Genomic DNA, 15,748 nt, shown 5'->3' with positions numbered 1-15,748 from the left:
GTCCCTTTAGAGTGTGAGAAATGGACCATCGCAATATCATACATTAGCATTGTTTAGATTGAATATCTTGTTTTGTATAAGGGATCTCTGTCTATTTGAATATAATTTTCTTTTCATTTTTAATTTAAAAGTTCACCGTACAAACCCTTGTTACAAGACATAAACACAAGATAAATGCAGAAAATGAATAAAATTATAATGCTCCCCTTGATGGACATAGTAAACATACAAGCTTATCCTCGGCAAGTTGATATCATTTTTCCCCTCCAAAAACATTTTTCATTTAAAAAACAAACGTAATATACAGAAACCATTGGCTACTTAAAATACAACCAAAATTCCCCACCAATTTCAAACTATTTAGGTTCATACTATCTCAACATATGTTCCTTGCTTTGCTGTCCAAATCTTAGACCAAAAGAAGAGCTAACTTATCAATAAATTTATTTCTATTAGTTTTTGCACTTGGGCGAAGGACAAAACATTTTTACTCGTCAAATACGCCTCAAGGGTCTGTTCCACAGCAACCACATCGACTTTGGTCCGAAAGATTAACGTGATTAGGTCCAATGCAACGACTGTTTTTATACACGGTATGTGCCTTTCTTAAATTGTACATAATAGTGTTATGCACAGCCCTTGTTAAAATAACACTAATTTTTTTTTTCAAGATTTTTTTCATGAATTATACCATTTGCATAAAAGCCAATCTTTATTTATCATCCATCGTGAATAAAATGTATTTTTTAATTGTTATTATGACTTTCATTCACGTTATGTTTTTTTTGCTTTACTAGTTTCTATTTCGTGTTGTTGCTCCGGAAGTACAGTCGACGACCCGGAGGTTTACCCCCGGCCTGACGGACAGTGGAAAGCAATGGCGGGGGATACTTCAACGGAGCTTCTTTTCCTGGAAACATTCAAACATCAGAGTGCAGAGGTAACAAAAGACCTCTTCTTTATTCAGATTTACGTTTTGGAAAATTTCTTATCAATGAAATCAAAGAGTTTTGGAGTGTGGTGCTAAACGTCCAAGCTAACGATGTAAACTTTGCTAACATTAGCATTTGTATCATGGTTGTTTTAACAATGCTGCAACTCACAGCTTTAATCAGTCGAAACACTTTCACGGTTTTAAATGTAAATGAACAGAATATAGGTCAATCTGAGTGAATTAACATAATCCTTTCAGATAGCGCAGTTGTTTTCGTTGCATCATTGCGCAGATTGTGTTGTAGTTAGCCTTGTTGCTAATGCTAACCCCATAACTAAACCCATGGCAAGTTTACCTAGGGAAAGGAGACGGAGTAGTTGTTTTAGTTCAACATATCGGTGTTGTAACCAAGCCAGACTTCAATCTTAACGTTTTAATTTATACACCACAGTTAACCAACGTTGATGTAGTACGGTTTCCCTGTGGCGTGCTGATCACAGAGGTGCGGGTCATTCCTCCTGGGATCAAAGCGCACAGCAACTTACCTGACAACAGAGCGTTTGGGTAAGTGACATGTGTGAAATTTACTGCATGGTATCGAAAGTGAAACGTTTTAACAATACAAGAGATGCGCCTCACATTGCTGATATGTGCCATGCTTTTAGTATGTATTGATTATACATATTTTTAATCTCGTTACCAGCTAGTAGCAGGTAGGTAAGCAATAGTTAGATCCCCAACACCAGAATCTGTGTTGAAGATAATATTGCCCCTTTTTTCGGATCTATTTTGGTGGGAAACCTGAGGTTGTTAAACCTGCATTAGCATTCAAGATTTACCAATCTGTGATATATGGCAAATGCACAGTACATCGAGACCACTTTTCTAATGTTACAGCTAATTTCACATTAGTTGCATTCATTCACATGCTGATAGTACTACTATACTATATACTATGTACAGTGCCAATTAGTGGTAATTAATCATATTTAAACCTTTGGCAATGCCACCAGTGAGTACTTTAGGGTTTAATGCCTTGCCTAATGACACTTTGGTATGTAGATTGCGGGAGGTGGGATGGAACCACCAACTTTTGTTTGAGAGACAACCCAATGGTCAACAAAACCAAATCAGCCCCATTTTTTCATGGAATTGTAACATTATCTTTATATTTAATGTATATAAAACACAAACAACAAAATTTACACAGTTATAAATTTCTTTTCTTTTCTTTTCTTTTTTTTTCAGAAGTGAACTTTGGGTAATTTTTAAAGTTGGAATTTAAAGCAGAGCCTCTGTATTGTCAATTTTGCAGGTGTAAAGGTGACTGTTAAGTCTGAAGTGTTATGTTGCAAAACCCTCACTCAGTACAAGCGAAGGAGCCTTGTGCAAACAGTCGAACTAAAGCATGGCTGCTCTGTACATTCAAGTGTTTGTTCTTGTTTCTAGGGAGACATCTCCTCATGCCTTCCAGTTGGAGCTGTTCTTCAACAATGTCACCAAACCCAACAACTCCACGTTCCACCGACTGGGCAGGTTAGGTGATTTTCTAAAATCTTCTCAAGATGTTGATATCTGTCTCACCTGTTGAACCAGTCAACAGGTGACATCTATGCCCTGTCTGATGCACCCACCCATCTTCAGGTCTCTTTGTTTCTGTGCTGGTGAACTGGTATCTCCAGAAACTGAACCCCACCCAGCTGAAGTGACACAAAAACTAAGAGGACAAGCAGATAAATCTGAGTCAAATGTTTTTATTCTGGTCTCATAATGACAGAGGTTTTACAGTGGAACCAGAGCATAAACTTTTATGTAGAGATGTGCAATGCTTTAAGAATTTAGAAAACTGAGAAAACGGCACACCCAGGTTATTATCCCTGCTGGGAATGTTTGAAGCACATTTCAAAGCATTGAGATTACTTTTTAAATACAAACAATGGGAAAAATATTTTTAGAAAAATAGAACTTGGCCAATTGAGCCTCTTTGTAATGTCACATTTTCAGACATAATAACACACCTGTTGTTTGCGGATTGTAAGCAGTTTATCCAAGACTTGACAGACTTCTGCCAGCACATGATTTTTTTTCTTAAAATGAAATGTCCCATGTCCTGGCACACACACACAGTTTAGGCTACTGCAGCTTTGTGTATTTGAACCAGTCTGACAACCTAACCTATCTTACATTTTTTCCCCAGTCTGGAGTATGATGAGAACAAATCCATCGTGTTCAGACCCAATGGAAAGGTAAACGAGTAACCATGACAACATCAAAGTTTTTTTCCCCCTTTTTTGATTGAATGCTGAATAACCGTGCGTGTCTGCAGGTGAATACAGATGGCTTGGTGCTGCGGGGCTGGTACACCAGCCTGACGATAGCAGTGTACGGGACAGCAGAGCGTTCACATGGACATGACCAAGGCTCACCTCCCCCTCCTCCTCCTCCACCCCCACAACAGCCAAGTGGGCCTAAGAGGATCGTAAAACAAGGTGGGCATCACAAAGCTGAAACTACGCTCTGTGCCCCCTCGCCACGAAAATCCAACACCCCATGAAGAGGTCACCTCTGGTCTCTCACCAGTCTGTGTTGTAACTGTTTCTTTTAGAGTGGGAAAAAGATGAACAGTACAATGGCAGCCCACCCAGACCAGCCCCCAGAGGACCTCGCACCCCACCAGGGCCTCCACCTCCTGATGATGATGATGAAGAGCAGGTCCAGGTATCAGGTAAGACACTTGGACCTCACAGTCGATCATCTTCTTAAGGATGTTTTTTTCTTTGATACATTGAATCAGAACAAACTCTTCTGATTTTTTCTCGTGCAGATTAATGGCACATAAAGTTCATCAAATATCATAAGCAAGTCTCTGCAAGTAGATTATCACTGTGTACAGAGATGAGCAAAGAATATGGCTGCCAGCCAGGGGAGAATAATGTTAAATAGTTGCTTTAGCGTTTGGCTGATAGTTGGCAAAGATTTGAGATTTGAAGGGAGGCTCATATATCAGAGTGATCATTTTACCCTATGTGTACTCAGTCCACATGCCTCTGTGAGTCTGTGAGTCGTCTGCTGATGCCCACTGAATTTTCTTTCCATAGTGGGCGTAGTCAAAGATGAGCCGAGTCAGGGTCGAGACGACTACCTGGAGGCTGTCTCACCTGAGCGCTCGCTGCCGGCTGATGAAGCATACTCAGATGCTGAGCAAGAGGAAGAAGGTGACGAAGAAGAGGAAGAAGATGAGCCTGAGGAGGAGGAAGACGCTCGAACAGAGGGGAGCATGCCGGAGGACGAGGAGGAGGAAGAGGAAGATGAGGGTGAGGACGAGGAAGAGGAGATGGAGGAAGGTAGGGGAGTTATTTTGGGAGGATAGGATAGTCTACAACCCTAAATGGATGCCGGCCCCTTGGTGCTTCAAACTCATGTTATTTCCCAGGGGGCCACAGGAGCCGGGTCCATTTGGGACTGAATGACAGTCGGAGAGAGTGTGTGCTCTGATCTGGCATGCTGCCCCATCTACGGCTGGATGCTCCAAACTCTCAGCTAGCCTATCCTAAGCTACTCCAAAGGCTTATGATCAACATTCATAAGCTGTCATGTGGAGGTGTATCTCACACACCCTCACACCTGAGGCTGATGCTTGTGCTGTAGTCACATCCTGCATGTCAAACTAACCTGCATGTTTGGACTGATGCTGCCATGTGTGAGTGAACATTTACATCAGTAAGGGAACATGAAGTAGCTGCTCAACTCCTTGGTTTCCTTTTTTTTATATTAAATCACATTTTACACACATATTAATGGGTTTTGAAAGGATCTTAATACTCATACATATCTTTTTCCTTGAATCCCCCTCAATTTTCCACTTGCAGGTGATGACGGCTATGAGCAGATCTCGAGCGATGAGGATGATCTGGATAACGGTAGCTTCAAGCTACCCAGTTTTGACATGGACTACACTCCAGAGGACCTAGCATCTGTTCCACCTGTCCAGTATGACCCATATGAGCGAGAACTTAGACCCCTGCTCTACTTCACACCTCCATACAAGACCCGCTTGGATGCCCAGCTAGAGAAGGCAAGTACGGAGGAACCAAGGGATGCTGGTGGAACAGAAGAACCAGCTGCTGGAGAGGAGGCTGAGGCTGTTTCGCAGCTTAAAGAACTACTGGCTAGCATTGGAGAAGACAGGGATGTTCGCTGGGTTACAGCTGTGGAAGATGCTCCAGGACTTCTGGCCAAAGGGCTTCCTCATTTAATCAAACAGGGAGAGCAAGAGATGGAGGGCCCTGTTGGAGTTTTAGCCCGATGGGCTCTTCAGGCTTTGAATATGGAGATTGCCCTCACTCAGCCCATTGCTCTTAATCTCAGACAATTAAAAGCTGGTGCCAAGCTGGTATCATGTCTAGCAGAATGCCAACAGGGCCTCACAGCGCTGCTGCAGGAAGGGGCCCTGGATGGACTGCTGAAGCTGCTTCACACAGACCATGTGTCTTCAACACTGAAACTCAGTTTCCTGAGGGCTCTGGGTGCTCTGACCAGCACTCCAGCTGGTATGGAGACTTTTCTACATGCGGGGGAGTTGGAGAAGAGTGGCTATCAGGTTAGAAACACAACATTCAAAAATGTGAAAATTCAATCCTTCCACCGTCTGTTCTGGTCAAAATACAATCTTTGAATTTAGCGTGTATTTATTGTGTTATGAGCTTGGATCAAATGAAGTCAATAAATCATATTAGCTGGAAGATCTCACTTTTTCATAACTGACACACATCAATGTTTTTCTACAGCGTTTAGTTCAACTCTTTCTGAGAGACGAAACAGTCAGGGTCATAACAGCAGGCAACGCCATACTACAGAAGAGCCACATGTACGAGGTTCTGGTGGACCTCCAGAGGTCAGCAGCTGCTTGGAGTGAACCACAGCAGGTAGGGACAGACACTCAGACACACTTAATACCACATTTGTTTCTTTCTGCTACACCACCCTTCACTGATCACGACTGGCATTTCTCAGGAGGAGATGGAGGAAGCTGAGAGCCCCATGGAGGAGGAATCATCCGTAAGCCCCTCCCCTGTGAGTGAGGCAGAGCTCGATAGGCTGGCAGGAGTTTTGGAAGAACTACATCATCTGCTTGAGACGGCTCCTTACTGCATGGTGCAACCACCCGGTAAAGCCTTCCCCACCACAGCCAGGATAACTGGACCTCAGGAGAGAGATGACCCATATCCAGCACTGTACAGGTATGCACTTAAACATCCTGCCCCATCCCTCATCCAACTTTTATGGTTCTGATACTGATACCTGCATTTTCAGTATTGACTGATTCCGACAGATTCAACGCCAGTGTTAGATAATAACCTACATTCCCTGCTGTGGGATAAGCGGTAATGTTTTGGATAAAAGACAAAAAATGAGTACACAGAATTACTGAAGTTAATTTTTTTACCTCCACCAAGGAGGTTATGTTTTTGGGAGAGTTTGTCTGTTTGTCTGTGAACAACATAACACAATAAGTAACTAACTGATCTTGATAAGATTTTCAGGAAATATTCAAAATGGGATAAGAAAGAAGTGATTACATTTTGGAGGTGATCCGGATCACTGTCTGGATCCAGGATTTTTTTAAAGGATTCTTTATCATTGTGAGATAGGGCCGTTTTCACTATAAGTGTGTATAACTCCAAGATAAATGGTCAGACTGCTTTGCAAAACAATACAAGACAAGGTCACCATAATTTCTGACAGATGTTAAAGTACGATCCAGATCCTGCCAATATTCTGGATACTAAGATCTGGAATATAAAATATGTACTGGGTCATCATAATTTTCAACACTGTCAGGAAACAAATTATCGTACAAACCTGCAACTAACACCAAATTATAGCAGACAGTCTGCTGAAAGGGAGTATAACATTAAAGTAAGACGTAAGTGTTGTGTGACAATCACAACATGCTTGACGGAGGTCTGCGCTCTCTGAGCACTTTTCTAGTTTAAGCTATTAAAAAAAAAATTAAATTTAAATGTTTACCAGCAAAAAATTGTTGCTTCAGAATGTACACAAGTTATATTCAACTGTAAACTTTTATCCCCTGTAGACTGGTAATGAAGCCATAAACAAAGAAAGTGTAACAGGCAGGAAAAAAAAGGCATAGAGCTGGTTGCCTGGATCAGCACCATGGATCAGCCCCTTTGCACTGATACAGATCCAGTGTTGAGGGGCACCGACACACCCATACCAGGGTCGGTGCATCCCAAATCAGAACATGTGAAACTTTGAATGTATTCATGACATGTCCTCTTCTTTCCCAGGTACATGCATGCATGCCGTTTCCTGGAGAGCACATCAGTGGTTTTGTCAGCAGCAGCTGCAGCTGGGCACCTCGGTGTCACCCAAGCTGTGAGAGACATCCTCCGCTTCCTCTCACTCACCCAGTCAGGTCTGCTCTTCCTCCTTGCCCAGCCCACTCCTTCCAATTTGCTCCTGCGCCTGCTGGCATCTATGGCAGAGTCAGAGATCGAAGAGACCTCCATAACAGGGGGAGAGGCAGGTCTCACAGGGCCAGGGTTTGGAGAGGAAGGCTTTGGTGTGTGGCTGATGCAGGCACTGCACGCTCTGCAGGGAGTGTCTGAGCTGATGAGTCACGTGGCCGCAGGAGGGGACGGTGGAGCTGGATTAGAGGAAGGGGACAATTCGGATGTTCTGGGCATGCTCCATGCGCTGTACTTGATGACGTTCACTCAGACTGGTCGCAGTGCTGTGGCTCATGTGCTCAGCCTGGAGAACAACCTGTCATGTCTGGTCACCCTGCTGCAGCACCACAGCAGCAAGGAAGGACAGGGGTACGGCTGTCGATTTCATCTTTCTCTTCTTTAAATGACTTAATTTGTGTTGCATACTTGTGGAGTGATATTTGCCAACGACTTCTCTCATTTTTTTTTCTTGCAGCGAGGCCAAAGCTCGTAAGACAGTGACGTATAACTACGCTTGCATGCTGGTGCTAGTGGTGGTGCAGAGCTCTAATGAACTGCGTATGATGGAGCAATATGCTGCCCCGCTACTCTCTATAGCCAAGGCTGATGAAACCAATGCCAAGCTACAGGGTAAATGCTGCTCTAATTAAAATCTTCTGTATATTTTTTTCTACCTCTGACGTTCTCATGTTCCCTCATTCAAACTTCAGAGTTGAACAAATGGCTGGAGCCTCTGGACAAACTTCGCTTTGAGATTGGCAGCATCCCCACCCTCATAGACTACATCAAACAGGTACAGGTCTCTCAGTCCATCTACAGAAAGCTGAAGTGAAGCAGCTTTTCACTGAACTCTCCTTCTCAGCAGTCATTTTGGCTTTCATCTTCCTCTATAACCTGCAGGCAGTCATAATAACTCCTCGTTCTTAACTCGTGAGGGATAAAGTTCCTCATTTGGCAGAGAGTTTAGGCAGCTTCAGACAAGATATCCATAAAATGCAATGCACACAGGAGAGAGCTTATCAGATTTGTTCAGCTTATTAAGGAAGATTATAAGAAGAAAAAACAAGCTTACAACAGACTCTGTGAAGGAATTGATAATAGAAAACAAAGTTCATAATCTGCAAAGCTAAAACCAAAGCTATTTTTAATCACACTGTGTACTACCTGTGTACCTCAAAGTCATCAGATATACAGTATAACTTCCTGGAATGCAGAGAAAGTTTCCTCCACGAGTCTGAACCCCTCAGACGTATACCTGCTCTGTTGCATACTTGAGTCATGGCTATATGCAAATCAGAGTGTGCTGTGTCACTGTAAACACTCGTCTTTCCCTCTTTCAGAATGTGGAAAATGTGTTGACTGCTGAAGGAACTGGACTGGTCACTGCCCTCAGGGTCCTCAACCACGTCGCCTCCCCCCCACCTGCTGTAGAGGGTAAAGACTTGATCATTGTTTCACTTCAGCTGATCCTGATGCTTTCCAGGGGTCATATTATCTCCTTTTTATTTGAATCTTTTTTCTTTAAATTGCCATATGGTCTTATGACAAGGTGTCCGTGGGGTATTAAAAGGCATTATAAGTTGATAAATCAATTGTGGGAAAATTAAGGCCCTTAAAAAGTATTAAAAAGTCTTAATCATGATGTTATGAGGTATTAAATTTTCTTGGTATTCAAGCTTTGACTCCAAAAGTATCCATGAATATTATTTTCCTCCTTGTGACTGTTACAAACTAACCTGACACGCCAGACAGACAGCTCCATATATCCACCACGGAAATAGTCCATCTGGTTGTAAAATATTTTCACAGACTGAACCTTCAAAAATAACAGCACCTGATGATTGGACGATTATTCTGCTCGTCACACTCATCACAGACCAGCGTGTGTTTGTTTTGGAACAAATTTTCTTTGATTAAATCAACTTTTTACTGGATGCAATGCGACAAGATTAGGTATTTATCAATGCCGTTACGTAGCGCTGTTGTTTGAAACGTGACAACAAGCAAAGTTGTAATTTTGTTAGGCGCAGGCTATGTGTTGCGCTAGCAGCCCAACGTAACCGCTGGCTAATGTGACAACAAACTCAGTTCATACAGTAGTTTAGTAGCCGTCCGTATGTAGCACTGATGGAAAGCAAATAACACAATCTCAGTCGCATGTCCTAAATTTTGATAATGATAAAATAAATTCTTGGTTTTCTTCTGCAAGTTGGCCTTAAATATCAGCTGTTACTTTTTGTGGAAATGGGAATGTCAATTAATCTGCCTTAAGTTACTTTTATTCTTTCAAGCTTTATTCCTTCTCAGCTTATCTAATTTATGTTAAAATGAAAACTACAATCATCAAAGATTGGTTGCTAACAACAGCTCTAAGTTGCGATAATTCCTCAGACTTTTTGAAAGGTTTTTTAAAAAGTTTTAAAAAGGTATTGAATTTAACCTCAGGATTCCAGCATATACCCTGTATGAGCAAAGTATAAATATTTTTATTAGAGGGGCTGTGAGGAGAGATATCTGCATTTTTCTCTGTGGAAAACGATTTCTGTGATTAATTTTGTATTGGTGGTGAACACAGAAGCCTAAGTGTCAGACACAAAAAGAACAGAGGAGCATAAGAAAACTAACACGTAGAGTGACAGTGTACTGGCTAAAGGCTCAAAACATGAGCTAAGGGCTTAAAGGGCTAAACTGTTCGTGTTAATGTTCATTCCAACCCACAGTCAGCAGTTATTCTGCAGTGGTCTGTTCAAACTTGAGAGTCTATCAATAAAATGAAGAGTGAGGTTACGTTAGCTCTGCTTAGTAGAAGACTGGCAGGACATAGCTAACCAGGATTTACTAATGTTACACATTACGGACATGTCTCAGAGCACCTGGCTGTGAGTAGCATTATGTATAGCTGGCTACTAAACTACGGTACAAACTTAAACAACTTTTCTTGTTGTCATGTTTCAATTAGCAGCACTAACTGTTGATAAATACCTGACCTCGTCATGTAGTATCTGTTAAAAACTGTCTTGAAAGAAGAAGATTTGGTTTGACCCAGTCTCCATTTGATTCCAAAACCAACATTGGCTTTGTTAAAAATCTTCACAACAGTGTGTGTGTGAGACTCTGGACCAGAAGGTGGTGATGCAGTCCAGCTGAAACAGATCCTCCTCACAGCATCTTTAAGTGTAACTTTCTTGTGTTTTTTGGGTTTTGTTACCACTGGAAAACACATTTCCTTAAGTTATTTTAATTCCTGCATAGTTTACATCCTGGATAAAGGATGAAACATGTTTCTCCCCATTTTTCCTTTTATGACCTTTACCAATAATAGTAGGAATGTATTTTGCAAGACCTGTAATGATTCTTTAGATTGCAGCAAATTTCAACTTTAAGAGTTAAAAAAAAACTCCTTGTGGACTGTTGATTCAGATAACTGCAGGTGTGAAAGCTGTTGTATCCTTGTTCTCTGTACAGGTCAGCAGAGGGATCTTAAGTGGAGTCTTGCAGGAGTCCAGCTCTTCTCTGGCGAGGGCCTGGACATGTGTGTGCGTGTCCTCCAGAAGCTGTGCAGCGTCCTGCTGCAGCCGTGGCGTGTTCACGGACACATGGGCCCCACGCCACAGCGTTGCATGATCCTCAGTATCTGCATCAGCACGCTGCGGTTGCTGCGCACCATGCTGATGGAGCTGCTGCGTGGTGGAGCTTTCCAGTTCAGGGACACGCGGGTTGCCAGTGTGCTGGTGTCGCTTCACATGATTGTGTGCTCCATCCCTGCGTCTGGACGTCTGGACGGAGAGGAGACCAGAGTGCAGGCGCTCATCGTCGATGTGTTGCTCACATTCACGCAGGGTGTCAATGAACAGGTGTGTAACCATGTTTGTCAAGGCAAGTTTTTGGAGTTAAAAATGAATGAGAAGCGGTTAATCTAATCAATGTCTCTGTTTGATGAAGGTGACTCACACTGAAGAGACTCTGGCCAGTAACACGTGGTCTCTAATGCTGAAGGAGGTTTTAACCTCACTGCTCAAAGCTCCTGAGGGTCTTTTCTCTGGTCTGATGCTGCTGTCTGAGCTCCTCCCTCTTCCACTTCCCATGCAGAGCACTCAGGTATCTCATCACTAACTACCAATCGACCCTGCACTTCATGTCCCTCTGATGTGTTTCTTAGCAGACATGTTGATGTAGTTTACATCTTGTTTCACAGGTGATTTCTGTCCAAGATGTGGCTGTCGCCTTAAATACGAGGAAGCTGTGGAGCATGCACATACGGGCGCAGTGGAAAGTGTTTTCAGAGGCGTTCAGGTGCGTGTGCACCACCAGCTGCCCTCCTCTCCTGGCCATGCTGAGGAGATTGTGTGTGCAACTGGCGGATCTGTCTTCAACAACTGCAACACTCATCATGAAGACCCTGCTGGAGATGCTGCTGGAAGAGCTGCAGCCGTGAGTTTAGAAACAATAATCTTGTGATACGTTGTTGGTTTTTGCGCTGTGAGTTTGTGTTGTGAGTGTATGTACTGTGTCGACTGCAGGGTGGAGGGAAAAGGCGTGTGCTGGGGCCAGGTCCTGCGTCTGCTCTCTTTGTTGGACACTTTGGTGTCACAGAGGGCTTGCAAGAGTGCTTCACTGCAGCTGCTTTCTGGCTCGGTCTCTGGGGATGAACAACAAGCAGACCTTTTCCCCCTGCTGCTGTCTTTGCTGGTTCCTCCAGCTGACCACTCGTTACAGCAGCAGCAGTGCAGTGAGCTGGTGGGGACGATATTACAGTCACTATGTGATCAGGTAGGTGGCGGCACCGTATGTCCACGAATCCTCGTCAGGACAAGGAAAGAGTTTTAGAAATGTTTCTCTGTTTTCCAGGACATTTCTCTGCTTGCTTCTCCAAACGGTGAGAGCTGTGTGTCAGACGCTGAGCAGCTGGCTAATGCGCTGCCTGGACGAGAGATGATGTTATCAGTGTGTAACTCCTTATTGGAGGTTTCAGGGAATCCAGAGAGCAGTGCCCCGCTCCTACTCACCTGTATCAGGACTTTGACATTCCTCACTGAGCACGACTATGGACTCTACCACCTGAAAGTGTATGATCCTCCTTGATTGACTGTCCTCTTGGTCTAATGTCTCCTGACTTGTGTTCAAACAAGAATTGAATGACTTGTTGCTTCTGTTTCAGTGCTCTGAAGAAACATGGTGCTTGTTTGAGCTCATTGTTGAAGAGACTGGTGTTTGCCTTCAATAAAGACTCAGCAGACCTGCTCTCAGCGCTGCTGGACTTCCTTCGTCAGATTGTCAGCACAGACACAATGGTCAGTTCTGCTTACTTGTTCCTGCGTCCATGTGTTTTTTGAAGCTGAAGCTTTGAAGCTTTCGTGCCTGCAGTAATCATGGAATAGTTTGTGATTGTGAGGAGGAAAACAAACATTTTTGCAGAGCTGTAGGCAAGATATTGAATTTATTTTTGGATTTTTTTACTTTATTGAAGTGTGCTGAGGAGGGTCAGGGGTCTGGTGAGGAGCCTGCCTTCACATCTCCACGACTGCTGTCAGGCTCTGAGATGAAAGCTCTGCTGCAGTGGGAGGAGTCCGAGTCTCATCCGCTCCCAACTTTAGAAAAACTGATTACGGTATAAATTACACACACATCTATATTTATTTTGGAAACTAAGTTTTGTTACCAAATGAGTAACTCTGCATCTGTTCGATTCACAGAAGTTATGTAAAGAAGATGAGTCCCTGGAGACACTGTTGGACAATGTAATTGTTCTGAGACAGACTCTGGAGGCAGCTACAGATGCACCAACGTTAGCTGACAATGAACCCACTCTGCCAGCACCTGAGACCCTCGGAGCCCAGTTTAACCACAGGTGTGACACAACTTACACCAAGAGTTTGTGTTTGTTAAAACAAGAGCTGAAGATGTAACTATGACCTTATCATGTTTTGTGTTTTTTTGTCTGTAGGACTGTGTTTATTTTATCAGAGGCTCTGGATGAGCAGCTGAAGACTCTTTGGTTCTCTCCTTTCCAAACTGATGACATAGAGACAGACCTTGATATGGTAAGGAACAGATGGGGAAAGACGAAACAGTTCACTAACATTGTTTACAATCCTTTTTTTCCAACCCTATATTATTTATATATTTTCCTTATGTGAAGTTTTCAGTTAGAAAAAGTCCCTGCAGCTTCTTTATCATTATAGAATCATTACTTTGACAACCCCCTGTCAAAAACATCAATCTGTACTTGTATGAAAAACTGGTTCACACTAGAAATATGTCTCAACGTTTGACACTAATTAACTTAAAATGAGACTTTATTCATGTACAGACACGATCAGACTCCTAAGATCCCTCAGATCAAAGAGCAATATTTTCATCAAGTCTCAGCTTTTTGCCTTAAATGCCTTAAATAATTCATTTTCTCCCACAGGCTGCAATGCTAATGCCTAAAAAAATCTTGATGAAAAACACAACAAGCATTCATTTATTCTGAAATCCAGTAGGGACTCCTCTGCCTATTAATTACAAAGCCACGATTTGGGCAGATGCAGTTATTAAACCTAAAGGAATAAAGATTTTGTCCAGCTCCGGCTCGTGTCAGTGATCATCCCCATATTTGTGTAATCAGGTGAAGGTGGATCTGGTAGGCCTGGCTCAGGAGTGCTGTCCTGAACTGGACCTGAAGGCAGAGCTGGAGCGCTCCTTCCTGTCCGAGCCCTCGTCTCCTGGTCACACGAAAGCTCCGAAAGGCTTCCGGTTGGGCAAACACAAGCACGAGACGTTTATCACATCAAGGTAGACATCCTCTATTTTTGAGTTAACTCTAACAATTTTAATACACAATCAGCAAAAACTAAAATTATCTGTCTTAACCAAATCACTGAATATTACCTGACGCTTCTTTTCTGCAGCGGGAAATCTGACTACATTGAACCCGCCAAGAGAGCCCACATCATGGCGGCTCCTCGTGGACGTGGAGGTCGAGGAGGATTTGGACAGAATGTCGGCTGCAGGCCTCACGACATCTTTCGCCAGCGTAAACAGAACACCTCCCGGCCTCCCAGCATGCACGTGGATGACTTTGTGGCAGCTGAGTTTAAAGACATTACAACCCCTCTTGGACTTCTGCCCCCCAAACGCCCCCCCAAGAGCTCCCCGAAACCCCCCACCAGAGGGTTGTTTACTGGAAACCGAGGAAGAGGCACGTTTCACAGCCAGACCCGCTTTTTCACTCCACCACAACCGAAAGGTGTCCTGCTGTCGGGTGAGTAAACAGTTACTATGTATAAAAAAGATACTATCTGTGTATCGTCATACTTAGCTCATTTACTACTGATTACCTGAAAAGGCTCAGAGTGTCTTGGTGATATTGTTAAAAGTCTTTTGCAGCTCAGCTGAATGGATGCTGAAGTTAGAACAAATACGTGTTTTTCTTTGTAGCGTTTTATTATTATAATTATCATTGTCATTATTGTGTCAGTGCAGTTCTGCCTGTTGTCCAGAAGAGGGAGTTAAATCCTCTTTTTTTATTTTTGCTCTGAAGGTAACTACGCCCGCAGAGAAGGAGGCCGTGGTTCATCATGGAGTGGACAAGTTCCTGCTGTGACCCACAGAGGAACCTACAGCGAACCCCGAGGAGGACAGAGCAACTTCACACGTGGACCACTGCCCACGAGACAACCTCCAGCAAGTATGAAGTCCATGCTCTCTCACACGTTTCTGCCTCTTTTTTTAGCTATTTTAAAACTCTGAACCCTGGAATCCACGATTGTCCTCCTCTCTTGTGTTCTCTGTGTAGGCGCCTATCGACTGGCTCCACGAGACCGAGCCCCACGGGGGAGAGGAGGGGCTGGGCTGGCGTGGCTCAGTGCAGGAGGAGGGGGTGCAGGCGCTGGAGGAGGTGGTGGAGGCGGGGGGCGAGGATCTCAGGGGAGTAAGTTCAGTGGAGGAGGGAGTGGAGGAGGGAGGGGCAGACACGTTCGCTCCTTCACCAGGTAAACTCACCTGGGAAATGACTGCAGCCTTTCACGGCAACACATGGACCAATCGAGCTACTCTAAGTACTGTCTCCACAGGAAGATGGAGGGAAGATGTTGTCGCATTGAGGTTAGACTGTGTTAATGTTTTATGTTTTTGTTGTCATGAGTTCTATTCAGAGAATAAAGGTCAGAGACACCGAGCCCGTGCTTTGTGTTTTTCTGAAAAAAATGGGTCGCCAAAATGTTATTGATATTGATTATTCTTGTTTGTATTCAGCCTCAAAACGAGAAAAGCCGCAGTCAGGTATAACATTTTACTGTTAGTAATATACCCAGTGCTCTGATAGTCAACAGAGTTGACGACAATGTGGTCAAACAAT

The 15,748-nt window shown here is 43.5% G+C and overlaps 1 protein-coding gene across 2 annotated transcripts; it reads left to right on the top strand.

The window, feature by feature from the left end:
- The first annotated feature begins 832 nt into the window (after positions 1 to 832).
- Positions 833 to 15,595, top strand: virma (vir like m6A methyltransferase associated). 2 transcript variants are annotated; one of them, XM_074683943.1, is made up of 27 exons: positions 833 to 940; positions 1,386 to 1,498; positions 2,384 to 2,470; positions 3,132 to 3,180; positions 3,261 to 3,423; positions 3,540 to 3,659; positions 4,033 to 4,248; positions 4,804 to 5,534; positions 5,722 to 5,859; positions 5,948 to 6,174; positions 7,246 to 7,776; positions 7,883 to 8,037; positions 8,118 to 8,200; positions 8,748 to 8,841; positions 10,873 to 11,261; positions 11,350 to 11,505; positions 11,603 to 11,838; positions 11,928 to 12,177; positions 12,256 to 12,473; positions 12,566 to 12,698; positions 12,875 to 13,015; positions 13,101 to 13,255; positions 13,352 to 13,448; positions 14,018 to 14,184; positions 14,301 to 14,653; positions 14,933 to 15,079; positions 15,188 to 15,595. In XM_074683943.1, exons 1-27 carry the CDS (start codon positions 878 to 880, stop codon positions 15,385 to 15,387), a joined length of 5,412 nt encoding a protein of 1,803 aa, XP_074540044.1. In that variant the 5' UTR covers positions 833 to 877; the 3' UTR covers positions 15,388 to 15,595. The 2 variants fall into 2 exon arrangements, with proteins under 2 accessions (XP_074540044.1, XP_074540043.1); XM_074683942.1 differs by having other exon boundaries at positions 4,033 to 4,278.
- The last annotated feature ends 153 nt before the right edge of the window (positions 15,596 to 15,748 follow it).

This window comes from Halichoeres trimaculatus, unplaced genomic scaffold, assembly GCF_033239565.1.
Source record: "Halichoeres trimaculatus isolate MK-OKI-2021-1 unplaced genomic scaffold, fHalTri1.1 fHalTri1_scaffold_12, whole genome shotgun sequence".
In the NCBI taxonomy this organism is placed as follows: domain Eukaryota; kingdom Metazoa; phylum Chordata; class Actinopteri; order Labriformes; family Labridae; genus Halichoeres; species Halichoeres trimaculatus.
This window is presented reverse-complemented; position numbering and strand designations above follow the sequence as displayed.

Coding starts and splice junctions, on each gene's coding strand:
- virma (XM_074683942.1), top strand. CDS start 878: ATGGCGGGGGATACTTCAACGGAGCTTCTTTTCCTGGAAACATTCAAA. Junction 7,777..7,882: donor AGCAGCAAGGAAGGACAGGG/GTACGGCTGTCG, acceptor TTTTTCTTGCAG/CGAGGCCAAAGCTCGTAAGA. Junction 14,185..14,300: donor GAGACGTTTATCACATCAAG/GTAGACATCCTC, acceptor TCTTTTCTGCAG/CGGGAAATCTGACTACATTG.